Source organism: Erinaceus europaeus, chromosome 8, assembly GCF_950295315.1.
Source record: "Erinaceus europaeus chromosome 8, mEriEur2.1, whole genome shotgun sequence".
Classification (NCBI taxonomy): domain Eukaryota; kingdom Metazoa; phylum Chordata; class Mammalia; order Eulipotyphla; family Erinaceidae; genus Erinaceus; species Erinaceus europaeus.
In genome coordinates this window covers 104,246,953-104,265,319 of record NC_080169.1, presented here as the reverse complement: position 1 = coordinate 104,265,319, position 18,367 = coordinate 104,246,953, and the positions used below count along the sequence as shown (strand labels likewise).

Here is an 18,367-nt window from a genome sequence, read left to right as displayed (position 1 = left end):
GGACATCTTGGTCTTCTGCCTCTCCACCAAATGGAATTCCTTGCTAATGTTTTAACGCTAATCAATTCTGAATTAAGCTGGGAAATTTGGAGAATGTATTGTTAAGAAAAACTGCCCTCTACAGCTCCAGAGGAAAGTTGTAACCTCATTGCTGATTTCATCTATTACATAGGTTTTCTTCTTCAGATACACAAATGTTAGATGAAGACGTGAAAACTTTAAAACAAAACACCGTTGGGTCACTTTCTATTTGAAATCTCTGTACCTATAACCTCTCCTATCTTCAGTCATTCTTGTCCTTACTGGTAATTTCCGAAGAGTTCAAGTATGTTCAGGGGAGTGTGGCACTAATTATAATTTCAAAAACCACTTATCTTCGCCTCTGCTTTCTTTTTTCCATATGTACTTGTGCCCTGAAGTGGCAGTGAACATTTTCCATAGACATTTCCCATGTGTCCTGACAGTGAAAAGGCTAAAATATAAACTGTGAGTCTTGAAAACAAATCACAAGAAATGGATTAGGGTGTGGGGGAGATGGAGACTCTGAGTAACTAAGTGTATTTTGAAAATCGTCTTTATCTTTTACTTCTTCATCTGTATTCAGGTGTGATCAGTGAACACAGGCGTGTTTGACGTCTCAAGTTAGGGTTTATGCAGAGTTCACACTTACTGCCTCTTAAGTAGTCAATGCAGATCCGTTAAGGTTGGTAATAGGTTGGACATCATTGAAAGTCACCTAGATGAATTACCCTTTTGAAGGTCACCTTCTGTTGTGCCTCAGAAAAAGTGCGGCTTGTTAAAGAGTCTTTGTTAATGGTACTTGATAAAGACTCAGTGAACCCTATACAGTTTTTCATTTACAATGTAGGTCTACTCTTCAGTTAATTGAATACATGGCTACTTTAATTATTTTGTTACAGCTAATTGATATTCATTGTGGCCATGTTCTACAGCTTCCAAATGTAATATTGTCTTACAAGTTTATGGTTCAGCCCCCTTGGATATTCAGTTCTCTTGGTGTCGGCATATAATTTTATTAGGTTCCTGTATGTAGTGTCTCATATGTAGTTCTGACAAGGAATAAAGCTCATTTGCCTGCACTTAATTTGTTTATGTGAGTTACAAGATGGATGGATGAATGAATCGATGAGTAAGTGGATAGACAGACAGACAGGCTTAATCAACTACAGACTGTCCACGTCGTTATGAAAGTAATGATCTTTTTGCTGTTCAATACATGTGTTTCAGAATTGTTACAAGATTTAGACTAGTATGAAATGTAGTTATCAAAGTTTCTGGTTAATCTTCCTTTCAGTGTGTTGCCTTTTCTCAATCCTAGTAAGGCCTGGCTTCCTAGTTAGTATCATCTCCTGGAAAAATGGAGCAAGTACCTTGAACTGTTAAATGTTAACACTGACATTTCAAGAAATTTGTCAACTCATAGGCACACGTGTTCGAACAATGTAAAAATCTTCCTTTAGCAAACCTCATCACAAATGCGTGAAGTAATAGTATCGCCTCTGAGCTGAGTGATTGTGATGTCACTAGATTCCCAGAGCCCTTAAGCCTGTGCTATTTTTCAGTCCTCAGGAGCAACAAGGCCGGTGACAATTGAGCTACTATGCCGAAACATTTTTACTATGCAGGAGTGTGTAGGAAAAGGTCTGAGGAGGTAAACTTCCTACCAAGACAACATGTCAGACCCATAATCCCCCCTCTCTCGGTTGTTAACCTGTATCTTTCATTGTATCTCCTTCTGGGCCTTTCCAACAGAGGCAGTTCTTCAAAGGATACTTTGTTTTGAATGTAGCTACCAACAGCCAGTTAAAACACCAAAATGTTTATTTCTGTGTTGGTTTTCTTAAAGAAAACTTGATGTCTTTGTTTGCTTTGTTTCTTTTGCATATGGGATGCTCAGTGATCATGTTGTCCCAGTCATGTTATCCTAAATCTAACAGCCTGTGAAAACTAATTAGTTCACATTTCTTTTAGTGGGAGAAAGAAGATGGAGAAGACATTTAGTGTTTATCTTTTCCCTAAAACATGATTCTGCTTTATCAATAAATAATGTCATCTTCTCCCCCCTTGCTTTTTATTTGTTCATTGACAGTGGTACCATCCCTGTTAGTTATACACAGAAGTTTTATTTCCTGGTAGTTGGTTTCACTGCCTTTTCTTAAGTTGAATGTGACTTTCCATCCTTGTCAGCTATTAGCTTAGTCAATGTATTCCAGGCTTATTTAAGTGTCAGGATTCATACTGTGTGACTTTCCCTCCCAGCATCACATTAACTATTTCCAAGCGGTGTGCCATTAACGTGTTGTGGCCATGTTTCCTGCCTTGTTATTCTCAGCGGATGTCCCGCTATTGATTCTGTTGGCAGTTCTAGGGACTGGTTTGTGATGGTAGCCTGTGGTTTGTTGTTTTTAGGCCTTGGGAGGTAGTCCCTCCTTCGTGTGTATATCTGACCTTTGGGCATGTTGCTTTAGGAAAGTGGATGAGGATATTTCTGGAGAGGTGCTACTCAAAATTCAATTTGTTGGTTGGTGTAGTCCTCAGTCAGCACAAGCAATATGCTTGTGGTATCTAATTCTCTTAGTGGTTCCCAAATAGCCTTAATAGTATATCTGTTACATTTTTCCCCCATTTTAAAAATCTTACTGTGCAATTACATATGAACAAAAGGCGCTGTATTTAGTGTTCGTAAGTTAAGAGCCATGGTGACTAGTGTCATACATTTGGCTAGGAGAATCAAATGCTTATACATTAGGGATGGAGTAGATATAATAATTTCCATACTTTAAGTAACCATTGAAGTTGTTAAAACAAATTTGGGGGTTGTTAATATAATTACTTAATAGTTCACAATTTTGCTTCTGTGTCTTGTTATGTTTCCATCTGATTGTCAAGGATAAATGTATGTGATGTTAATGTTTAAAAATATTTTCCTGATTATTGAGATAACACTTCTTTTATTATGGACAATTTGGAAAATAAATAGTCCAAGTTGAAAGTATTCCACTACTACAACAATAAAACAACAAAAGGGGGGGGGCGAGCAAAAAGAAAAGTATTCCACTATGCTTATTATAAGCTTTGTTAACATTAAGATACTTTGTACTTCCACCCGTGTGCCCTGTCTCAGATACAGGCACTTAAGAGTTTATAAAGAATGAATTACCCCATTAAATCATCGCTCTTTAGTGTTTTTATGGTATTCATCATTATGACTGAACTAAAACATTTTTTTGCTTTTTTATTTTTATTTATTGTTGGATAGAGACAGAGAAATTGAGAGGGGAATGGGGGAGATAGAAAAGGAAAGACAGAGAGATAACTGCATATCATAGATGCTTCGTCATCTATGAACCTTTACCCCTGCAGGTGGGAACCAGGGGCTTGAACCTGCGTCCTTGTACACTGTGATGTATGCACTTAATCTGGCCCTGAACCAAAGTCTTTATGATCAAAATGACCTTTTTTTTGGGGGGGTGGTGGTTGGTAGTTCGCGGGGGGGGGGGCTGTTGTTACTGGGACTTTACAGCTGCAGACCCACATTTTAGTGTTCATCTTCAGTATCACTTTTATAGATTGTTGTCACCAGTGTCCCTGTCCTCATTTCCTCAAGATAAGTCTCAGTAAAGCTCACCTTCCACCACAAAATCATCCTGCTCCAGTCTAAGTTCCTGTGTTGGAGCAGGATGATGTTGTGGTGGAAGGTGAGCTGCACTGAGAACTTAGATTCCTCACTCACTCTCCCCTTAGAGCTCTTCACTTCCCCTTCAGAGTTCTTGGATCTGCTGTGGTAGACCACAGTCCATTGAGGTTTCACCCTGTAGCATCCTTTGTTTCTTAGATCCTGTTTGTGAGTGGGATCAGCTGGTATTCATTGACTTCTTCAAAGAAGGAGGGCGAGAAGCCAAATCTCCCTCCTAGGATGTTGGGACTTTGCTGTTGGGTTGCACTCATGACAAAATAGATGCACTACTCAAGTGAGCTATTTCACCAGTCCTGTTTTCAGTTTTGGGTTTTTTTGTTGTTGTCATCGGTGCTTTAAATAATATTTGTTGTATTTTCTAACTGTAAATCCTTCCCCCCTCCCCTTTCCTTAATAATTCTTGGGACTAAATGCCTAGAAATAAAACTGGCCATGTGGTTAGCAGATGAACAACAGGAAAGATGTATACTTGTTGTTTTTATATGGAGTCATTTTTATAAATTTTAGTATACTTACTTATATTCACTTACATATGTAGAGTCAGTTTCAATTTCTGTGGTTGGTAATTCTGTGAGCTTAGGACATACACTCATTTAAGCACTACTGTAACTAAGCAGGATAGGCGCCTCACCTCGAAAATGTTCCTCCTTTGTTCCTTGACTATATGGCATTATGCTTTCACTTGGGGAATAGAAAGAAGCAAAAATGATGCAAAGTTACTCAGCTATGACCTCTGTTGCCCTTTGTTGAATAGCCTTCCACTTTCGTTGATTCTTGTTTTTATTTCTGTGTAGATTTAAATAGTCCTATCATGCACTTGTTTCTGTGCTGTTATAGTGGCTAAATATTTTTCTCATTAAAGAGTAATAACTTCATTTTAGGAAATTTAGAGGGCTGGGGAGACAGTATAGTGGTTCTGCAAAAGACATTCATGCCTGAAGCTCTGAGATCCCAGGTTCAATCCCCAGCACCATCATAAGCCAGAGCTGAGCAGTGTACTGTTTCTTTTTTTAAAATCTGTATCTTTCATTAAAATAAAATAATTAAAATATTTAGGGTGTTAAGAAAGAAAGAAAATTTAGAGACTTGTCAGTAGTCCAAAATTAGAAAAAGCACTTAAGTTCAAAATATAGTACATAGAATTATGTATATGTATATTTTTTAGAGTTAACACATTCTGTTGACTTGATTTTAAAAAGAGGTACCCCCCCCCAGCTTATCAATTTATTCTCAGACCAATGATGTAGAGAAGAGTGTTTCCATGTAGTCTCATCAATACAACTGTTTCATCTTTTTGTGAGTTTAAGACATGAGTAACTGGGGGTAGATAGAATAACGGTTATGCAAAAAGACTCTCATGCCTGAGGCTCCAAAGTCCCAGATTTAGTCCCCTGCAACACTATAAACCAGAGCTACTATAAAGATATGAATAAAGAGACTTTGTTAATTTAATGTTCATTCTTTGGTTTCATGTCTTCTTTTAAATGTGTCTGTTATTTGAATTTATGTCATTTTTTTTCTTTTGACTCTTTGGTGGGGGTATGGCTTATTTTGGAAGTGCTGATAGCATTAACACGTGTCTGTACTGCTGTCCCAATAGTTTTATTTGCTTTTTCATTTAGTTTGAATATGTGCAAACCTGTATGCATTCCATCTCCGTTTTCTTCAGATCATATGTCACACATATTTTTGACAACACAGTTATGTCAAAAATTTCTCCATTTTTATTTTCTATTTTCTATTTTTATTTTCTATTCCTTATGGACTGTTAAGGTTGTTACTGTATTGTGTCAAGGAACCCTACCCTATATACTTGCATACGGATGTGTTTTATCTACTCTTAATAATGTGTTTTATTTATTCATATGCTTTCAAGCAACATGAACTTTTAGCTGAAATCACCTATTCAAACTGTACCAGCCTAGTGTCATTTCATTGTGACCTAAGTTTTAACAAGTTTTTTCATTTTTTTTCTCTTCCATTACCTTCCTGAGTTTGCATTTTATATAGCTATTATCCATCTGACTTCTCTGTGACATTTGGAATATTAAAAAATTGGGCTTTTATTGTTAAATAATTGTCTGTTTTTAACATGCTGCAGGATATGGGAGTGAAAGTAAGTAACTAATGACAGGCTTAGATGTGTAGATGTTTCCATGTAGCCTAGCAGTCACCTTTACCTGAATTGTGCCAAGGTCACCTTGGATGGAACCCATAGATAGAGATATATAGATAGATAGATAGATAGATTGATTGATTGATTTATTGTTTGATGGATGGACGGATTGATAGATATAGGTAGATTGATTGATGATTGATCAAACATGGAGATATGGCATGGTGCATTGACAGGAATATAATTTGCACACACTTTAAATGGGGCCGAGTGATAGCGTACCTGATTGAGCATACATGTTACAGTGCACAAGGACCCGGGTTGGAGCCCCAAGTCCCCACCTGCAGGGGGAATGCTTTGCAAGAGGTGAAGCAGTGTTGCAGGTGTCTATCCTTCTCCATCACCCCCTTCCCTCTCAATTTCTGTCTGTCTCTACCCAGTAAATAAAATAAAGATAATATAAAAAGTTTAAGAAAAAAAAATGTTGATCCAGATGAATATTCAGCATTCACTGAACAAAAAATGTGGCTTGATATAGGAATGTCTGTTCCCTCAGCAATAAAGGTCACTCAAAACAATGATCCAGATACAAACTACAGTTTGTGAAATACAGTTTTTAACTAATCTTCAAAAATGTAACTATTTTTGTCAATTGGAATAAAAAAGTGAGATAGCTAGAGTGAGTTTTTAAAGTAAGTTTATTCTCTTGACTACTGTCAATTCAAATTGACTTGTACCATAGTTTCTGCCCCTCTCTCCAAAGGAAGTTATTTCATACAAAGAGAAGTTAATCAATATTTGTGTTCCTATGCAGGTTTTATGGGGTGATTTAAGGGGTTTCAAACAAGATTTAGGTAGGAAATGCTATATAGGCAGTTTTTGTTGTCACTCATGAGAGAAGGTTAATAATAACCCTGTGTCTTATGCCCAGAAATAAAATCAGAATTTTATTGCGTAGTAAATTAATCCTTCAAATTACTCTTCAGAAGAAAAGTTAAATGAAACTGTCTGTGCTGTATTCGGATATTTCCAAATATATTTGGACAAAATAGGACACAGCTGTTACAGTAAAGAATATATATACACAACATAGACCCATTCTTTACATTTAAATACAGCAATCATATTCTTATTAACGTTTCCATATGGCTGACACCTAAAAGATTGCAAAATCTTCAGCTTTGTATACTTGTCTCTACTGCAATTTGTGTTTGACTTTTGCTTTGCTGTTGCTACTTTTTCTTGATATAGAATATTCTTCATGTCTTTTTTTAGGCGAGGCAGCTGGAAGAGAAGGATCGAGTGATAAAGAAGCAGGATGCATTCTACAAAGAGCAGCTGGCTAGACTGGAGGAGAGGGTATGCCTATTTCTTGTCATTCCTTAAGACATCTGCAATATTCCATGATATCTATTTTAAAATTGATAGTTTCGTAGTTAAGAAGTGACCAGGAAGCGAGCAAGTAGAGACATGATTCTGGTTTATGTCTACTTTGGTTGATGGGTCTCTGCTACCCATCAAAAAAATCCACCATGTGTTTGTCCTTTTGTGTTTTGAAATTGCATTCCCTTGAGACCAGGCAGAATAGTCCCACTCATAACTCTCATGAACAATGGTGAAACTTAATTCTTATAACTAATATAGTATCTTTCTGAATTGCCTAAATGTATTTGGATTAAGAGTTTATCTTCTGAGAGTGATAGACAAGAGCTAAATAACAGGATTATAAAAGGGTCTGGAGGAACATTGGTGACAGTAATACCTTCAGTCACCAGGGACCTAGAATTTGATATTTTTTTTTAATATTTTTATTTTATTTATTCCCTTTTGTTGCCCTTGTTGTTTTATTGTTGTAGTTATTATTGTTGTTGTCGTCGTTGTTGGATAGGACAGAGAAATGGAGAGAGGAGGGGAAGACAGAGAGGGGGAGAGAAAGATAGACACCTGCAGACCTGCTTCACCGCCTGTGAAGCGACTCCCCTGCAGGTGGGGAGCTTGGGGCTCGAACCGGGATCCTTATGCCGGTCCTTGTGCTTTGCGCCACCTGCGCTTAACCCGCTGCGCTACAGCCCGACTCCCAGAGATTTTATAATAGAAGAAATTAAGGCAGAAACAGGAGGAGGCAGTAGGTCTTAATGGAAATTGAGGGGTTTGGACCTACGTAGCGCAGTGGGTTAAGCGCACGTGGCATGAAGCACAAGGTCTGGCATAAGGATCCGGGTTTGAGCCCCGGCTCCCCACCTACAGGGGGATTACTTTACAAGTGGTGAAGCAGGTCAGCAGGTGTCTGTTTTTCTCTCCCCCTCTCTGTCTTTCCGTCCTCTCTTGATTTCTCTCTGTCCTATCCAACAATGACAGCAATAACAACAATACTGATAACAACAATTATGAACAACAAGGTCAACAAAGGGGAAGAAGGTGGCCTCCAGGAGCAGTGGATTCATGGTGCAGGCACCAAGCCCCAGCAATAACCCTGGAGGCAAAAAAGAAAAAAAAAAAGAATGAAAGTTGGGGGCTGGACTGTGGCACACCTGGTAGAGTGTACATGTTATAATGCTCTAGGACCTGGTTCAAGCCCCCTTCTCCCCACCTGCAGAGGAGGAAGCTTTACAAGTGGTGAAACAGTGTTGCAGGTGTCTCTTCTCTCCCCCTTCCCTCTCAATTTCTCTCTCTCTATCAAAAATAAATGAAAAAAATAAATAAAATACTAATATTGAAAAAGGAATGGAAGTTGGAGGAGCTCTTAGTCATTACCCCTTTCCTGTAAAATAGATTTGTATACTTTACATAAACTGTTTGGTTACAAAACTAACTCTCTTTTCCTTTTGACTGTAATTGTTCAAATTCAGTTCATTTAACGTGAAGTAATGAAGAGCACAGGTAAAAATGATTTTTAGTTATCTGTTAAATCCTACTTTCCTATTTGTTATTGGACTTGGATTTTCTTGAATATAAGGTTTGTTTTCATTCATTCAACAGATATGTCTTTAATTCAACCATGTATGCCAGACTCAGTATTATAATAGTGGGAGTAGAGGAGGGTGCTGGGAAGAGCTAGACCTTACTTATGAAAATGTCTACTATCAAATGATAAGAAATAACAAATATTAGCAAGGATGTAGAGAGAGAGGAGGCTTTACATTGGTGTAGTCATGATGGAAAACAACACAGAGTTTCCTTTGGAAAACAAAACTAGATACCATATGGTTCTGAACTCCTCAGTATTTATCTGAAGAAAGTGAAAACACTAAATTTTAAAATGTGGATGCTTTTCATTACATGGTTTGTTTGTTATCCGGCTACTTGCTTGTTTACCTAATTTACTGTGGTTTCTAGTTCTGTATAAATTGGGCATAATACTCTTTACCCACCTGTCTGAATTTTTGGGTAGAGCAAATAAGACAACATATACCAGTACCACTTGAAGTATAGAAAGAACTTAGCCAGCATCAACTGTTGCCATTAGTGAATATCTACCTACTTTCCATTATGCTGTACTAATAATCACAAGATTACTCTCATATTATCTTCTTATATCTTCTGTGCATTTCTGTAAAGCCCTGATTTTGTTTATTACTGCCATTTCTAAAGTACCTAAGCCAGATTTTATTCATTTGGAGTTTATCCAGGAGTATCTGAGAAACATTAGTTCTCTAATGACGAAGCATTTTCTAGGCATAATGCAAAAGATTGTAAAAATGATTTTTCATATATTGTGATAACAGTGAAAACATCAAACCATTTCTGTTAGGAATTCTATGCATAATTTTTTCAGAACACGCAAAAGTGCTGCATACAATGGTATACAGTGTAAGAGACAGTGATTAATTATAATGTAATACTGTGATAACAAAAAGACTCATCTAATTTAGCATGAAATTCATGTTACTCTGATTTAACGGCAAATATTACAATATACCTCTCTGTGTTTTTACCGGATGTGATGAGACTATCAAAAACAGAATGCTAGGTATATATCAATGATGAAGAAGGGGCATCAGCCAGACGTTTTTAGTGTTATTCCATTGCTGATCTTTGCAGTCACCTTCCTAGGCACTCACCAGCTAGATGAACAGTCATAGTAATGATCATTTTTAGATGATGCATAATCTTATTACTTGAACTATGCATTTTCATAGGCCTGATGCACCTTAAACTTGAGAATGTAGACCCAAACCAATGGATCATTTGAAAACACATTTAGTTCTGTAATAACATCTTTACTGCACCCTTTAGATTTGTTTCATTTTGTAGACTATCCATTAGAGAAGCCTTTGTGTTAATGGTCTGATTTTCTCCAAAGTAGTTCTATTAATTAGTTCCTCAGGAGTCTGAGAGAATTTTCATCTTTCAGTGACTCATGAGGGTTAATAAGTATAATTTGACTGGACAGTAATTTCACTGTTCTTCACACCACTACTCAAATGAAGCAACTCTTCTCATGCCTGAGATTCTGAGTTCTAGCCCCATCACCGCCATAAATCAGAACTGAAGTAGTGCTCTGGCTCTCTTGTGCCCTCCCCCCTCCCTCCCTCTCCCCCTCCTCCCTCCCCACCCCTCTTCTCTCTCTCTGTACCTGCTTCATTATATATATGAACCAAATGTAGCAACTCTTCTGAGAAAGTCAAAGCCATTTGAGAGGTTTTTTAACATCCTTATATCACTGTGAATGTTGACAGTTTATCAAACAATATTTACATGAATACAAGGTAAACAGTGGTTTAGATGTGTGACCATACATAAAGAACCTCGCATATTAGTTGCCGTTTGTTGATGTCAAAAACTTGTAGAGTATCATTCCTGGATGATGGTTTAGTAAAAGGAATCCCAGAGCTAGCTTTCAAAGAAAAAAACTCTTAATTATATTTAACAAACATTGCCCATTGTCCCTCAGAGAATTATCCACAGTTCTTCATATCTCTCCTTATGAAACATATACCACATATTATTTTTAAATGTAATTTTATCTATATTTATCTTATAATTCCTATGTTTGATAGGGTAGAGAAAAGTTGAGAGGGAAGTGGAGATACAGGGAGACAAGAGACACTCTTGCAGCCCTGCATTATTGCTTCTGAAGATGGCCCTCTGCATGTGGGGAACAAGGACTTGAATCCAGGTCCTTGCCTACGGTAGCATGTGCTCTCTGCCCTCTTCGCCACTACTCTACCCCACTACTACTTACTATTATTTTTGTTTATAAAATGGAAACACTGACAAGACCATAGGATAAGAGGGGTACAATTCCACACAATTTCTACCACCAGAACTCCATATCCTATCCCCTCCCTTGATAGCTTTCCTATTCCTTAACCCTCTGGGAGCATGGACCCAGGGTCATTATGGGGTACAGAAGGTGGAAGGTCTGGCTTCTGTAACTGCTTCCCCGCTGAACATGGGCGTTGGCATGTCAATTCATACTCCAAGTCTGTCTCTCTCTTTCCCTAGTGTAGGCCTGTCTCTCTCTTTCCCTAGTGTGGCAGGGCTCCAGGATGCCTTGGTGGGGTCGTCTGCCCAGGGAAGTCCGATTGGCATCCTGTTAGCATCTGGAACCTGGTGGCTGAAAAAGAGTTAAGATATAAAGTAGGACAAATTGTTGACCATATTATTTTGATGACTTCTTTTGTCTTTGTTCCTTTGGGGGAAAAGGTGATTTTAAAGTTTTTGTATTTTCCACAACACATAATAGTACTTCTTACCAACAAGATACCTCACCTGGGAAGGTATCTGGTCTACCACGAGTGCAGCCCAGATTCAGGCTGACCCTCACTGAATTGGAAGGTGCTTTGTTGCTGTGGTAAGTTTTTCCCTTTATTTCTCTCTCCCTTTTGAAGAAGTTGGCCAGGTATAGTGAATTCCCAGCTGGTGACCAAAAGAAAGAAAAGACATTTAGTACTTCAGTGAATCAATCCTCTGCTCAACTGAAGCCATAAAGTACATTCAAACAAAATACAACAAACCAAAACCTCCAGATAAAATCCTTAGTATCTTCAATGGATTTTTTAAATTAATAATTTACGTCATTTTATTAAAGTATTGCTGTTGCCTCTGTGGTAATAATTCTGACAGCAACATCAGCCATTTTTGTCCGCCAAGGAAGGTGTCAGTGTATTTTTATCCTCTGCCACACAATTTTTCTATTCTACTATAGAACTTATATCTTCCAACCTCTCCTTAGTACTCCCACATTCCCCCTTCTGAGTCTCCAGACCTGTTGCAATAGACTTCAGTCCATTTGGGATTCACCCTTTATTATCCATCCTTTGCTTTGTTTCTTGCATCTGTTTATGAGTGAGATCATGTGTCATTCATCCTTCAGGTTTTTTCGCTTAACGTGATTCCTTCCAATCCCAACTGTATTGTAGCAAAGGAGAATACAGCATTTCTTACCACTCAACTATGTAATATTCTATTGTATATATGTACTACAACTTCTCTGATCATCTCTTATTAAGTACTTGAGTTCTTTCCAAGTGTTTGCTATTATAAATTGCACTACCACCAACATGGGTATGGATAGATCTTAGATCTTTCCAGTAAGTGTCTTTGTGTTTTTTGGATAGCTGCCGAGGAGAGGAATTGTGGGTCATGTTGACTTTTTTTTTTAAGTTATTCATAAAATAAAAAATATCGGCAAGACCACAGGATAAGAGGGGTACAGTTCCACACAATTCCCACCACCAGAGTTCCATATCCTATCCCCTCCCTTGATAGCTTTTGTATTCTTTATCCCTCTGGGAGCATAGACCCAGGATCATTATGGGGTGCAGAAAGTGAATGGCCTGGCTTCTGTAATTGCTTCTCCACTAACCATTGGGCATTGGCAGGTTGACCCATACTCCCATAGCAGGTTGAATTTTAATGTTTTCAGAAATCTCCAAACTGTTTTGCATAGGGCCTGTACCAATTTGCATTCAGACCAACAGTGTAGGAGCGTGCTTTCCTCTTCACATACTCACCAGTATATGTTGTTTCTGTCCTTTTTGATGTAGGCCATTCTCACATACGTCAGGTGGAATCGGTTTATTTTCTTAATTCACAGTTCTCTGATAGTCAGATTTACAGCACTTTTTTATCTGCTTGTTGGTCCTCTGAACATCTTTATTGCGAAGAATCTGTTTTGTTCTTCCTCTATTTTTAAATAAGGTTGGTTGGTTTTTGTTTGTTTGTTTTGTTACTGAGTTTTGTGAGCTATTTATATTTCTTGGTTACTATCCCTTTGTCTGAAGTATGCCATGCAAATATCTTTGCACACTCCATAGGGTTTCTCTATGCTTTAGTTATGGTCCCTTTTGCTGTGCAAAGGCTTTTCAGTTTGCTGTAGTCCCAGTGTTTTATATTTTTCTTGCTCTTGGGCTACTTTTTTTTTTTTTAATCACTGGGTTGCTTTGTTAATTGTTGGGTTTTTGTGACTCTGCCAAGATTGATAGTTTTACTTGTTCTTTTCCAACTGGACCCTTTTTATTGCTTTTTGCTTCCGGTTTTCTATGGCTAGAACTTCCCAAGACTATGTTGAATAATAACCGTGGTAGTAGACAGCCCTGCCTTTTCCCTGATCTAAGAGGAAATAGTTTCAGTTTTTCTCCATTATGATTTTGGCTGTGGGGTTGTTTCATATAGCCTTTGCTAGATTGAGGAATGTTCGCTCAATTCCCATCTTGTAAAAAGCCTTTTCAGCATCTATTGAAGTAATGATGTGATTGTTTTTTTTTAAGTCCCCCTATTTTTTGATATGGTAAATTACATTAATTGACTCCTGTATGCTGAACCATTGTTGCGTCCCTGGGAAAAAAATCTCACTCGGTCATGGTGTTCAGGTCTTTCAATGTGGTGTTGAATCTGCTCTGCTACGATTTTGTTGAGAGTCTTAGCATCTATGTTCATCAATGACATGGGCTTGTACTTTTGTTTTCTTGCATCTTTTTCAGCTTTTGATGTCAGGGTGATATTGACTTCATAGGAAGTGTCAAGGGGTATACCTGTATCTTCAGGATTTTGGGGGAAGAAATTGAAAATTATACATAAAAATTTCTTGTTAAAAGTTTTGTAAAACTCACTGGTGAAATCATCTGATTTAGGACTGTTTGGGGGAGAAAAGTCTAATTACTGTTTCAGTTCCTTGATTGTAACTAATCTGTTCATGTTTTCTAATTTCTCCTGATTCAGACTTGGGAGGCTGTAGGATTCTAAGAAGTTACTTATCTCTTCTAGATTTTCCAGTTTTGTGGCCTATAATTCTTTGTAGAAACTATGTATGATCTTTGAATTTATTTGGCATTTGTTATAAAAACTCCATTGTCCCTTATAATCCTGTTTATTAGATTATCTTTCCCCTTTTTTCTTGGGAATCTGACTAAAGGTTTATAGATTTGTTTATCCTCTCAAAGAACCAGTTGATTTCATTGATAGTTTTATTTTTCAATCTTACTTCTGCCCTAGTTTTTTTATTTTCTTGTTTCTCTCCTTACTTCCCTCCCCCCCCCCCAATCTCTCATAAATGATATTAGATCATTTATTTGAGCCTTGTTTTCTTATATGGGCTTGTACATATGAATTTCCCATTAAAATTAAAAAGAGCAATATTCATCAAAGAAGAGATCCAAATGACTAACAGACAAATGAAAAATACTCTAAGTCATTGACTGTCAGAAAAATGCAAATTAAAAACGACAATCAGATACTACTTCTCTCCTATGAGAATGTCAAACATCAGAAAGGATAGTAACAACAAATGCTAGAGAGGTTGTGGATGTGCAAATGAACCCTCCTGCACTGCTGGTGGGAATGTAAATTGGCCCAACCCCTGTAGAGAACAAGTCTGGAGAACTCTCACAAGGATAGAAATGGACCTACCCTACGATCCTGCAATTCCTCTCCTGGGGATATTTCCTAAGGAATCAAAAACATTCATCCAAAGAGCTCTGTGTATACCTATGTTCATAGCAGCACAATTTGTAGTATCCAAAACCTGGAAGAAACCCAGGTATTCAGCAGGTGAGTGCTGGAGATATTTGTGGTATATATACACAACTGAGTGCTACTCAGTTATAAAAATAATGAATTCACCTTCTTCACCTCATCTTGGATGGAACTTGAAGGAATCATGTTAAGTGAGATAGGGCAGGAAGACAAAGATGACTATGAGATGATCTCACTCATGGACAGAGCTGAGAAATAAAAGCAGAAGGGGAAACACAAAGCAGAAATTGGACTGGGTTTAGTGTGTTATAAAAAAAAGGAAAGGACTGGGAAGTAAGGGGGTGGGGTGTTCGGGGTGGGGAGAGGAGTCTTTTAGGTCCTGGTACAAGATGTTGAAGGAGGACCTAGGCAGAGGTGAGAGTGTTTTGCAGAAAACCCAGAAATTTTTATACATTTACCAAGAACTGTGTTTACTGTCCACTGTAAACCATTAGTGCCCCATAATATAATATAATATAATAAATATAATATAATATAATAAATATAATATAATATAGGGCAACATATGCATCATATGTGTCCCAGGAAGAGGAAAAGGGGATGAAAATAAACTAGACAATATCTTAGAATCTCCCTAAACCGAATAAAGAGGAAGATACACATAATCAGGAAACACAAAAAAATGCAGACAAATATATGTACTACCCCAAGACATTATATATAAAATGACAAAAGCCAAGGAAAAGGACCCTGAGGGCAGCAACAGAAAAAGAATCACCTTTAGGGGGGAAAATAAAGGATTCTTAGTTGGGGGTGGTTACATTCAGGTCCTGGTGAATATTAGGGGAGGGAGACTTGGACTCGGGGTAGGGTAGATGAGAGTGTTTTGTTGAAAACAGAAATTTGACACATGTACCAACTGTATTTAAACCATTAATTCTCGTGTATATATGGGGGGGGGGGAGTTTTAGAAGATTTTGCCACAAAAATGCTATAATGGCCAGAGAAGAATGATGGGATATTTTTACAGTGCTCAATCAAAGATACTCTATGCTGCTATATTTTTCCTTTAGACTACATAGAGGAAAAAAAGAGCTTCTCAGACAAGCAATAACTGAAGATAATCTATCACCACTAAACCTGCACTACAAGAATTTCTAAAGGGGCTCATATAAAGATAAAACAAAAATCTATAAGAACACTTAACTCCCATATAAAATAATGGCAACATATGGTCTTAAGTCCATAATTTCACTTAATGCCAATGGCCCAAACCCACTGTCAAAAGGCAGAGTAACAGGGTGGATCACAAAACATAATCCAACAATGTCCTTCTTACAGGAGACCCATTTAGCTGACTAGGGCAAACAAAGGCTGAAAGGGAAATATTGGAAAACAAAATTACAAGCTAATGGGCCCAAAAGGAAAGCAGAGACACCCACAATTGTATCTGCCACAATAGACTTTTAAGCTAGATCAAAAAAAAAAGGACAGGGTTTGACATTATACAGTAATTAGGGGATTGATTAACCAAGAGGAATAAAACTCATTAACATGTGTGAATGAAGTGAAAGAGCACCAGAAAATATAAAGTATTAATGGAATTGAAGACATCAGTAGCAATACAAAAAGAGTAGATCTTCTAATTTTCCTCTGACAGATAACCCAACCCTGTGAGGCTATCTTGTCTGTTGTTCAGATGAAGGGACTGATGCGTCAAGTAATTTGCCTAAAAATCTAGTCACTTTCCTGGATAGAAGATGTCATCCACATATCCTGGGACTTCACCTTCCCAGAGCCCCAACCCACTAAGGGAAGGTAGAAATGCGATGTGGGGTATGGATCGATCCGCCAATGCCCATGTCCAACACTGAAGCAAGTACAGAAGCCAGAACTCCCACCTTATACATCTTCAAAATAATTTTGGTCCATACTCCCAGTGAGGGAGAAATGGTAGGGGGAAGATGACCAGTGGGCTCTGAACTCCAGTTCCATCAGGACCCAGAGAAAGAAGAGGAAAAAAATGAGAGGGACATTCAGAAGTAGTAATAGGTGTAGGTGTGACTTGGAAAGAAAGAGAAGATGGGACCATGGGGAAAAGTGGGCAAATATATATATAAATGTAGACAGATAGTTATAGAAATAATCCATATCTGTGACCTTGAGAGAATTACTATAGCTTCCAATGGAGGGAACAGGGATATAGAACTTGGGTGGCGGGAACGTTATGGAATTATACCCCTGTTTTCTTATAATTTTATAAATCAGTATTAATAGTAAAATTAAAAAAAAAGAATCTACAGTCGCCATGTGATTTGTATCTGAGCCAGATCCAATACCTGCCACCATCTTGAATATTTGTCAGTTCTACACTTAAGATGTTAGATCCTGCTGAATTGTTTTATTAGTTCTTTGGATGGCTGGTTACTTCTTTCTGGCTTCTAATTCAACTTTGGATCCTATAGTTTTAATTTGAGTAATAGCCTTATAATGTGAAAGTGATACGCATTGAAACAGGATTATTTTCTCCTCAGCATTTGGCCCTTCCTGGGAAAATTTCACCAAAAGGGAATAAGTAGGGTTTTATATCCTAGCAGCTACAGCTTGATACCCCCTAAGAGTTATTTTAATATCTAGCTGTCTTTTATTTTTTATCTCTAAAACAAGAAATTCCGTCATTCAGTCATTTACAGGCACTTTTGAGGCATTCATGCATTTCTATAGAAGTTCATGGAATTGCTATAGGATAATCATTACATCTTGAAGAAGAAAATAAACTTTCACTTACTTTTGATAAACAGTGTCAGTGGTAATTTCTGGATTTCCTGCTCATTCTTTAGGAAAATAAATTCTCCTGTAGGCAGTTATCCCTGTGTTAATAGGAGGCAGGAAGAACTAAGTTCACTGTAGCAGAGGGCAGAAGGCAGGCTCTTCCACAGTATAATAGATTGAAAGACACCTTTTCTCCACATCTTGGGCATTTGAGGTTTTTGTTGGTTAGTGTGTCTTACACGTCTAACTTCTCGATTATGAACTTAATTTGACTTGCTTTACTGAATCCATTTTGCTCTTGGCATTCATAAGACTGGTGGGGCTTGGTATTGCATAGAAGAGAGTGAAAGAAAACCCTGGTGGCTGGGGAAGCTAGTAGAATTCAGACAATTTGTTTAGACAAAATTAAAGTGTTCTGTTGAATGGGGTAGTGTAAGATTTTTAGTTTTCAGACTCCTGTGCCTTTCAAAAGCTATTTGCATACATACCACAGTCAATCCAGTACAATTAGAAGAAGGAATTTTACAAGCTGGGCAAAGGACTAATATAAAGAGAATGATAAAAAAAAAATAGTCATTAAGAAGAAAAGTACTTTCCTAGTTCATCACCTGTGGAGAGAGTTGCTAATTAAATTCTAGGGTCATGCTTACATCAAACGAACAATTTTTAAAAAGCCTTTTACTTATAGTGGGTGGCATATCTCCTATCACATCATAAAGTGCCGGGCTCATCTGTATGATTAATTGGCTTCTTTGATTGCTTGGCTTCCTCTTTGTCAATTAGTACCTTCCTTTCTGTAGTCCTTCTTTCTGTGCATAGTGTGAAGGAAAGCTAAGGCCAAC

General features: G+C 37.7%; 1 protein-coding gene across 1 annotated transcript in view; it reads left to right on the top strand.

Moving 5' to 3' along the window:
• Nucleotides 1-18,367, top strand: part of CHCHD3 (coiled-coil-helix-coiled-coil-helix domain containing 3) — a 346,441-nt gene that overhangs the window by 228,501 nt on the left and 99,573 nt on the right. The window contains exon 5 of the mRNA XM_007529206.3: nucleotides 7,110-7,193. Within this exon, the coding sequence (XP_007529268.1) occupies nucleotides 7,110-7,193 (84 nt within the window). The remainder of the gene's footprint in view (nucleotides 1-7,109; nucleotides 7,194-18,367) is intronic.